At 37.1% G+C, this 10,579-nt stretch overlaps 1 protein-coding gene across 1 annotated transcript in view; it reads left to right on the top strand.

Moving 5' to 3' along the window:
- LOC311084999 (complement factor H-like) overlaps positions 1–9,047 on the top strand; it is a 176,517-nt gene extending 167,470 nt beyond the window's left edge. The window contains 8 exon segments of the mRNA XM_084117373.1: positions 10–186; positions 1,264–1,440; positions 1,522–1,683; positions 1,821–2,000; positions 3,127–3,318; positions 3,426–3,617; positions 8,426–8,611; positions 8,769–9,047. Of these exon segments, the coding sequence (XP_083973499.1) occupies positions 10–186; positions 1,264–1,440; positions 1,522–1,683; positions 1,821–2,000; positions 3,127–3,318; positions 3,426–3,617; positions 8,426–8,611; positions 8,769–8,962 (1,460 nt within the window). The 3' untranslated portion in view covers positions 8,963–9,047.
- Positions 9,048–10,579: the final 1,532 nt, after the last annotated feature.

Here is a 10,579-nt window from a genome sequence, read left to right on the forward strand (position 1 = left end):
GTTTCACAGTAAAAATGTGTGCAACACCAAACATCCCAAATGCAGAGATTGTGGGAGATCAGAGAACACACTACAACATCAATTCAACAATACAATATAAATGTCGTCCTGGGTTTGAACCAGAGCAGCCTGTACAAATCACCTGCAATTCCCAGACTGAATGGACAGGCATACGGCAATGCACTGGTATGATTTTTGTATCATTAATGATTATTATTATTCTCATTATTATAATAGAAATGATCAGAATTTAGATTTTACTTCATTCTGATTGGATGATTCTCCAAATTAAATGTAACAAAATAAAGACGCTACATTTTAAATATTTGTTTAAAAGTTTGAAAGTGTTGTGAATCTTCTTCAATCTCACTCATTTCCAATGCCCGACAGATTCATTCACCACAATATACTTTATGATTTGATTCAAGAAGAACATAAAGCGAACAGTGTAAATATTGCTTGTGCACAGAGTGGTCTGGTGTAAGAAAAACCTCTCTTTGACTTTGATAAATGATTAACTTGTTGATCCCCAAGCAGACAAGAGTATCAGAGACAGACCAACAAAGATACTTGTGAAACTCCTCGGCTTCGTCTTTTGGTTGTTTTTCTTTCATTGTGGCCAATAAGGCAAGTTCTTTTTGTTGTTGTTATTTATTTAAATGTCTTTTTCATTTAGATTTAATTGATTTGAACATAATTGTTATATTATATGCACTTCCCAAAACATCTAACTGTATCTCTAGAGAGTGTTGACTAGTTGTGCAAGTACTTCAGCATTTAATATACACAGTTGTGTCGTTTTGTGACGTTTGTGCTTCTCAGAATGTCTTCGAGAAAACATTAAATATGGAAACTTAGAACCAGTTTAAAAATCTTCATACGCTGATGGTGAAACAGTGATAGTGAACTGCATGACAGGTTATATTGTACTTATGTAACTGGTCCTATTCGACCTGCTCCTTGCTGGATTCGAGCCGGGGACTCTGGCGTGGAAGACGGACATGCTAACAAGGACTCTAAAGACCACAGCCTCTAGTGTCAGTTGCTAGTGCATCTCTTGAGGCCAGGGGAGTGAGGTTTACACGCACAGCTCTTACTGTCCTACGACAGTAAAGAATGTAAAAACATTGTGTTCACAGTTTTGTCATACTGCCTTTATCTTTATTTTTTTCAATATCCAATCAAGTCATTAAACATCTGCATAATGACGACTCAAAACATATGAGATCAGAATTTTTATGTTTTTAAACTCTTTCCTCGCAGCAAAGCAGAAATCGTGCAGTGATCTATCCGTGGAAAACGGGTTGATATACAGCCACCCCTCCAGTGAAGAAGAAATCTTTTACACCTGCAACACGGGTTATAAACCCTTCACTGGGAACTGGTGGGATTCAGTGACATGCAGCAAAGGCTCTTGGTCTGAAGAACCTCGGTGCATCCGTGAGTTTTATTATTGTCAGTCTCAGGTGTTAGACGAATGATAGTGTACTGAAATGTGCTTCCTGTTTTCTGTCTTTACAGGGGAGGAAGAATGTGGTGCTTTTCCCAGTGTTCACCATGGAAAACTAAAGCAAAGCCCTCGTGATCAAGGAACTCTTGAAGTGAAATGTGATCCAGGGTTCATATCAACTCAACGCTTCATAACATGTATCAGAGGTACATGGGAGAAACCAGTTTGTGAGGGTGAGCTTCTCAAACTCTTACTGCATGTTTGTGGGGAGCAGCGACAGTATATAGTGGAAAATAGACACTATTTATTGACGATGTTAATCTCAGTCTTACTGGATTTCATGAATTCCCATTAACATATTTTTTTTTAGCGGGCGTCAGATGTAACATTCCTCCAAAGGTGGAATATGCATTCATAACATCTAAACCTGAAGAATTTTATGTAGATGGATCTAGTGTAACATATGTATGTCGAAGATCATTCTCAATGAAAGGGGAAAATACAGTTTTCTGCCACAATGAAATTTGGGGAAAAACACCAACATGTGAAGGTAAGATTTTGATTGGTGATGATAACTGACTTTTAAAACGTCTTACAGATTAGTAAAAAATAAAATAATAATAATAATCTTGTATGTGAAAATGAAGAGAGACTGTTAGATATTTGACAATCAAGAGGAATAACATCAAGTCCACAGATAATTTGTGGTGGGGACAACAATAATTACAAAATCAATTTGCTTTGAAGACTCAGTAAAATCATAATTTGAGTTTAGTCCATATGCACTAGATTAATATGTTATTGTAATGTTAAACATTATCAGTTTTTGCTGATATATGCTGGATGACTCATCCTGAGCTACACAGTTTTACGTCCAATCAAATGATCTCTAGAATCAAAATCAAATTAGTGATTTAGTGCCATTGTGCTATACTCCTTTCTTATAAAAAAAAAGTTCTAACCTGAGAAAAAAGATTGAGAGATTTAAAAATGCTCACATTAATCCTCAGTGAAATCGCAAAACCAAATGATGATAGCAACTCTTTAAATAAAGTAGTAGGGACACTAAGTATAATGTACACACCTGAATGCATCTAAAGCTATTAATGAGGAAATTTTAAATAATGTATCTGACTCCACTGTCTCTCTCCACATATATTTTTCTCTTGTTTTGTTTTTTTGGCACATGAGAAAGTTACGAGTATAAAAATAAAGAAATGCTTAGATACAAGTGCATAGAGTGAAAAGTTCTGCACAAGAGAGTCACTTAAAATGTAATGAATCAAAAATCACATTTACTTACATAATGGTAAAAATTTACTATACATGACAAACATCAGCTGGGACTGATGGTGAATTAAGTGGAAAAATGTCATTTGTTTTATTAATTTATTTGTATCACTAACAGACCTTAGTCAGGATATGCATTATATTGTATATTGTATTATATCATCTTGAATTATTCATGAGGTTGTTAGGGATAGATGTATACTCCATTTTAAGCTCAGTTTTCTTGGCTGTCACGCTGCTTGTTGAATTTATGACAAAAATGTAAATGTTATGCTAAACCACTACTTTTGCAAAAGTAATTAGCATAGTTACTCTTGAACACTGGGCCACAAAGTATAAAAGCTTCTGTGTGGATAAATATGTGATCTAATGTCTGCTTTCTCTAGAGGCAACATGTCCTCTAAACACAGCAGTGGAAGACTTAAAAATAAAGCGATTCCCTGATATTGAGGGTTCAGTCAAACCTGGACACAAGTTAATATTTTCATGCAATGGACAAGGGCTGATATTAAAAGGACAGAGAGAAATCACCTGTCAGCCAAATGGAGAATGGAGCAGCCCTTTCCCTAAATGTGAAGGTAAGGACACAGACGGCAAAAGCCTTGGATTGGACAAAGATAGATCAATGATAGATCTGTTGTTCACATGGAGGATGCTTGATTTATCAAATCTTTATGTTCTTTAGAGGTAATGTGTGTCGCAGACCTGCCAGTAAACATGAGATCAGACGGACACCCGGGGCCTGAGGTTTCAATCAGACCTGGACACACAATAACTCTTTCATGTGTTGGGAAGGGAAGAAAATTACAAGGACAGAGTAAAATCTCCTGCTTGTCAACTGGAGAATGGGACGAGCCATTTCCTAAATGTGTAGGAGGTAACCCTTATAAATATATGGGAATATACTGCAAAATATAATGCGATATATTACATAATACATTTCCATATAGGGGAAAGTAGTGCTTATATTTTTCAATATACTGCAATATATGCATTGACCATGTATGGCTATATATTGATACATATAAAATATTTAGAAATTAAGGCAAAAATAGCATTACATGTAATATTCATAAAGTTGTATCCATATATTTCACATACATGTTCCCATAAATGTGAATGTATGTACACGCATATATACACACATTCACGGAATGAGTTGCAGCAGATTTCTATTCCCAGCATGCTTTGCTTCTGACTGTTAAAGAAGAGTACATTTTACAATGAAGTGTTATTTCATGTGTTTTGGTCAATATTAATGTAGTGGGAGAGCTGCTGGTGTTTAATGTTCTGTTATTTTGGAGTTTAAAAGGTTTTCTGTTATGTGTTTTGGGGGTTATTGTGCTGAAGAGTAGAGCCTGTGGTTAGTTTGACAATAACTGGCAAAACACCATTAAGACTATGGGCCCTATCATACACCCAGCGCAATGTAGCGCCAGGCAAATGTTTCGACGGCCTGCGCCACGTTGTTTAAATAGCATATGCATGTGCGCCCATGGGCGTGCTGGTCTGAAGGGAATGAGAGATGAGACTCTGATTGGTTTAACGCACATAAAGCCTAAAAAACTAGCAAAAGTGGATTTGGACACACATTAAGTACCTTAGTACTATAAGCGCTTTAGACCGTTAAAATAGGGCTCTATATGTTACTATATTTAAAAAGTAATGGCTGTGCACTCCTCTGCACAGTGATAATGTCTTTGCTAAATACTTTAGTACATGCAGGTGTGCATGTTTTTTTTTTTAGATTGAAAATATGAAACATTTATAATGTAAATAATTATAAAATATAATAAAAGTATTACATTATATATTTCTCTATAAAGCCTATGGGCCCTATTTTAACGATCTGAAACACAAGTATCGAGCGCAAAACGCAAGTAACTTTGTGGGCGGGTCTTTGGCGCTGTTGCTATTATACCGGCGGGATAAATTACCCTTGCGCCCGATGCACATCTAAAATGGATTGGTCTGAAGTAGCCTCATTATTCATAGGTGTGGTCTGGGTGTAACGTGAAATAAACCAATCAGAGCGACATCTCACATTCACTTTACAGTTTTTTACAATCACTTTGCTACTATTTTCAGAACCTTGATGTAATTTTTCAAAACTCTAGACACAAAACTCAAAACGGTTATCACTTGTAACACAGGCTGTCTAATGTTCAAAACATTGTGCATTCACATCTTTAAAGAAATCTTGCACTTGCACAATCATTGGTTCAATAAACAAATTTACTGTGAAATACCATTGAAACATAACTATAGTTCACCCACACACAACCGATAGTTTCATTGTGTCATTGTTCGTACAATCATTAAATATTGTAGAACAAAATAGATGATACAGGTTTCATTATGGTACTACATGTACAGTAAATACATCTCTGTAAAAGTACTGCAGTAGTAGAGAGAATACAGACACAGTGGAATCATTGAACAAAGTTTGTAATATATTGATGCAAAACACAACAGTACAATCACAACATAGGTTTATTTGAATCAAAGCAAAAATAATTAGCTATGAAATAGAAAAGAAAAGACAGTACTGTAAAACATCAAATGCAGTGTTCCTCAACTTGCTTGCTTGTACTGTAAAACAGGAGTGATTACTGTACTTCTACATTGTCATCAACTCTGTGTTGTTCTGAAAATAGTAGCAAAGTGATTGTAAAAAATGTAAACATGGAAGATTGTTTGTCTGTTTCCATACAACTATGCATTAAGAGTAATGCAACAGTTACTTATCATTTTGAGCAGCTGTATCAATTGATAGTTAGATCATTGTAAGGAAATGAATAGACACTCATTTGAAATGTAATGTGTGAATTGCCTTTTGAAATAGTAGTACTTTGATGTTAAGTTGTGTCATATTGAACAGGTGATTTTTGTTGAATGAACAAATGATCTAAGTTTTATGTGTAATGTATCCAAGCAATTGAGAAAAGGGTTAGAGTTTTGAAAAATGTGCATTTGATCATTGGTTGTGAGTTTTGTGTCTAGAGTTGTGAAAAATGACATCAAGGTTCTGAAAATAGTAACAAAGTGACTGTAAAAAACTGTAAGAGCAGGCGCGCTTGTTCCATGGCGGATTGCTATTATAACGGCGGATTTGCCAGGCGCACGCCAGGACCGGTTCACAGCCGAGGAGACCGACGTTCTCGTCAGGACCGTAAAACACAGAGAAGTGACAACCCACCCAAATTAGCTTCGGTTAAACAGGCGTATAATAATTTGGGTAAATGTGTAAGCTAGATTTATGTCTATTTTTTCACATCTTCATGGACACAACAATGATTTCCCTCGTGTGTTAATATTTTTCCTTGTAATAATGTATGATTTGCAAAAATGAAAACTGCTGCTTCTGTGTAGATGAGAGAAGTTTTATGAAGTTTATGCGCATTGTGCACACGCTACATTGATTATGGCCAAGCATGCGCCCTTAAAATAGCATATGAATAACATGAGCAACGCGCCACTGACTTTAAACTAGGTTTTTCCTGGTCAGTGGCGGAATTGTTTTCTAAACCTGCAAAATAGCACCAGGGAACGTTTACGCCGGGACACGCCTCCTCTTTTCGCTGCACCGCCCCCGGGAGCGCAAGTTCATTCCCAAGTTTACCGGCGTGCGTCTGTGGAGGGAAAAGTCCTCTGTGCGCAGGTGCAAAATAGGAATGATACTTGCGTCGGCGTACAAAGTCAATTGCGCTGGGTGCAAGATACAGTAGGGCCCTATGTGTGTTTATACTGAATGAGTAAATATATCTGCAATATATTTATTCACATGCATGCAGTACCATATCTTACATCTATATATTATGAAGTGTACTGAATATAAAATTACAAACATTATGATATATTAGTAAATATTTCAATATATGAAAAGCGGCAATTCTTTATGTATTTTTCAATATATGGTGATATATTAGCACAATATATTATTCTGAACATTTTCAAATATGTTGTTAAATCGTTTAATATATTGATCATTTATATATAAGGACATATATTTTTTTTTGCATAAGGTAAGGTTCACAGGTTTAGTTGAGTTTTATTAGCAGTGTTTGCAAGCATCACTATTGCTCATATTAAAGCCACACCGCGGAACTTTTGCGGGCGCTAGGGGCGCTAGACCTGTAACTTTCACGTCTAGCGCCCCTAGAGGCCACAAGCGCCGCAGCACTGTCGCAAAAGTCTGCTCCATGAGTATATCAGAGCCTATGGTCACGTGATGGCCGTAAAGCGATACGTTCTCCAGGTCACATGACCTGGCCAACGACGGTCCGTCTTCTCCAAACTTACATAGGCGGTATTTCAAGAGGGCAGCCCCGCTCGGAGCATTAATAGTGTCAAACGCTGTATATTGGCCTGAGGAATCATTTAAAATAACTCGTATGCGTCAACTCTTTAGGTCACAAAGTCCGCGGTGTGGCTTTAAAGTAAATGCTCAACATTGATACGTAATTCATCGACACATCATCTATCTTGATTTGGGCCAAGAAGATGTCCTAGCAACCACCCAGAATAACCTAGCAACAGCATAGCTACGCACTAGCACTGTGGCGATGAGCTTTACATGCATAACCGCAACTTCAGACACAAATTTAGATTTGGTTATAACATATTATATAGAAATATCCACAGATCTCTTCAATACAGAAAGGCATTTTTTAAAACATTTAAAAGAAGACCCCAAATTTTCATTTTAATAATGTTCATTACATAAAATCATGTTCTATGATTGTGGCTGATATCGAGATTTATTAACCCTTGTGTGGTGTTCATATTTTTGTTATTCAGCCAGTGTTCGTGGGTCTGGTGGACCCGCTGCATTTTTGGGTTTTTAATTCAACATAATTAAACAATTTATGTTAAAATACTCAACAGATGTTGACTTCATCCCAATTACAAGCAATATAAACAGCATATATGGTTAATATTTCCTCTTTAGCTTTGTTAGATCACATTTAAGAATTGCAACCTTGTGCGGGAACGGCAGGGGTAGAAACAAAACTCACTTTTGCACTCGCACTCTCTCACACTTACACACAATCTCTCTCTCACATGCACGCACGCACACACTCACGCACGCACACACAAACACTCACGCACACTCATGCACACTCACACACACACACACACACACACACACACATACACACACACACACACTCACAAACACTCACTTGGATATGTGGTTTACGGGGACTCTCCATAGGCGTAATGGTTTTACTAATGTACAAACGCTATAATCTATCCCCCTACACTAACCCTAGCCCTAAACCTACCAATCACAGAAAACTTTTGGCCTTTTTTGAATTTCAAAAAACACCATTTAGTATGGTTTTTAAGCCGTTTGGTTAATGAGGACACAGATGTCCTCATAAACCATGTTTATGTTGTAATGTCATTATACACATTTGTGTCCTCATAAACCATACACAAGAACACACACACACACACACACACACACACAATAACACTTTCTTTACAGTTACTTTCTTTACAGAAAATGAGCCAAGGCCAATGAGTCTGAGGTTGAAAAAATAATTAATCGTATCATTTTTCTTTTGATAAAAAATGAAAACAGGTCCTACAGACCCAAACACCATACTGGGTTAATGTAATTTGCCAATTTTTGTGGTGATCTAAAAATTAAAAAAAATAACTTTGCTTTGCCTTCAGGGAAATGTGAGCGACCACCACAAGTAGACTTTGCAGATACAACAGAAATGACAAAACCTGAATACAATTCAGGGGAGAGAGTTGAATACGTCTGCTTTAATAAATACACACTGGTTCAGAGTCGCCCCTACTCCAAATACATGACCTGTGAACATGGCGAATGGAGAGGGAATATTAAGTGTTTGAGTAAGTATGAACACTAAACCATACATCAAAGACATGTAAGGCTTTTCTGACTGTATTTAATTTTTTTTAAGTTTGATGTAATCTTGTAGTTGTTCTGGTTCTGATGAATCAATGAATGTATATTGCAACAGTGACAGTGAGATGTTGTTTGTTTCAGAGCCTTGTTCAGTGACGGTGGAGGAAATGGATAAAAGAGGTATAGAGCTGCGATGGCGTCCACGGGAAAAGATATTCTCACCAGATGGGGATAGAATCATCTTTGCATGTCAGAGGGGCAAATATTTAATAGGCAGTATCCCCCTAATACAATCCTGTAATGATGGAGTGATGAATTTGCCTGAGTGTGTGTGACAAGGAGAATAAAACATCACTGATGCATTAGCTGTACTAATAAAAAACAAATGGAGCTAATCAAAATAAAACCTTTTACAATTCAGTTTCTCTGTTTTGTAATTCAATTTTCTCTGTTTTGCAATTAAAACTAAATGAATGATAAAATCATTATGTAAAAAAAAAAAAAAAAAAAAAAAACGCTATTACCTTATTTAAAGGTGCCTTGTGTAATGTCCGCCAAAAAATCAATTCATACTCCACATTCCATACCAGATGGGGGCAGTATACCTCCAGAAAGTGAGTTGGTCTACTCTAGAGTAACAACCGAGAAATGGCATAGTCTCTATGCTCCGCCCCTACCTTCACAACGACCCTAGAGCCATAGCCGAAGCCGAGCCAACTCCTAATAGAGGATGTTTTGACTCCAGAGGAACGTTGGTTGATGTCAAGTGATTTTGATATGACATATTCAAGCTACTCCCCTTCACCTTTACCTGTGAATATGTTCATATTCGTTTTGTTCATATTACATTTTTATTAATAGTTTGAATTACATTAATTTGACAGACAGCATTTGCTGATGTTGACCAAGCTAGCGCCAACGTAACCAGCGCTGCCAACTCTCACGCATTCACGTGATAACTGTTATAACTTCCCGAAAAAACTACACAAACATATAAAACAAACTTCTAGCGAAATACTAACAGCATCAATCCAAAAGAAATACTTACCAATCCAAAAGAAATGTTGCAAGTTCGGAGTCGAACCTCATTTATTTCATGTCCATTAGTTGTCTCCAGCGATGGAAAGCAGTGCCAATGTTTACTCTGGTTCTGTTCCTTTTTTTTTTTTTATCAGATTTTTATTTGCATGGCTAACATTACCACAAAACTGAGTAGCCTAACAGACGCGGCTACAACACTATATCTGCCACGCAATTTCGTCTAGCCTACATCTGACAATTTTGGGTTCAAACACGCCCTGCACACCACACATACTGAACAGTGTTAAATTTGAAAAATACTGTTCGATAGAACTGCTTTGTTACCACAGTTATCTGCGTGCTTCCTCGGCGATGAAGTTCCACATTTGCGGCTATCCAACACGAAAATCCTTTCACAATATTGTTTTCTTCAGATAACTCCAAATTTCTCCCACACACTGGACTTGACTTTTGATGACATATTGTCGACAACTTTACAATCTCCACTAGCCATTCTTTTCTTCAACTCCTCAGCATCCATCTTGACGACTGCAAGCAGATCGCGCGCGCGGTTATGAGGAATTTTTAAAAGTGAAAGTAGTAGCCTAGGTAACGTTATAGATCCTGGTAGGGCGTGGCACGTGGGCACAAATAAACTGATGTGGATTTTAAATTATTTTATCAACTTGAAATACAGGAATATTTTTGTAGATGTGTTCCTAAAAATATGCATATATTTTTACGTTTGCACGTGATCGTTTTAAACCCGTGTTTAGACCCGTGTTTCCCCCGTGTCCGACCCAACCCGCACCCGTATCCGACACAGTTGGATATTTTTCACCCGTTTGAGCAAAATTTGCGGGTCACCCGTGCAGGACTCTACTGTACTTTCCACACGATTGACATCAGGTTCAAGTACGCCCACAAGCTGT

Source organism: Abramis brama (genome assembly GCF_963993115.1).
Source record: "Abramis brama genome assembly, chromosome: 6".
Lineage (NCBI taxonomy): Eukaryota > Metazoa > Chordata > Actinopteri > Cypriniformes > Leuciscidae > Abramis > Abramis brama.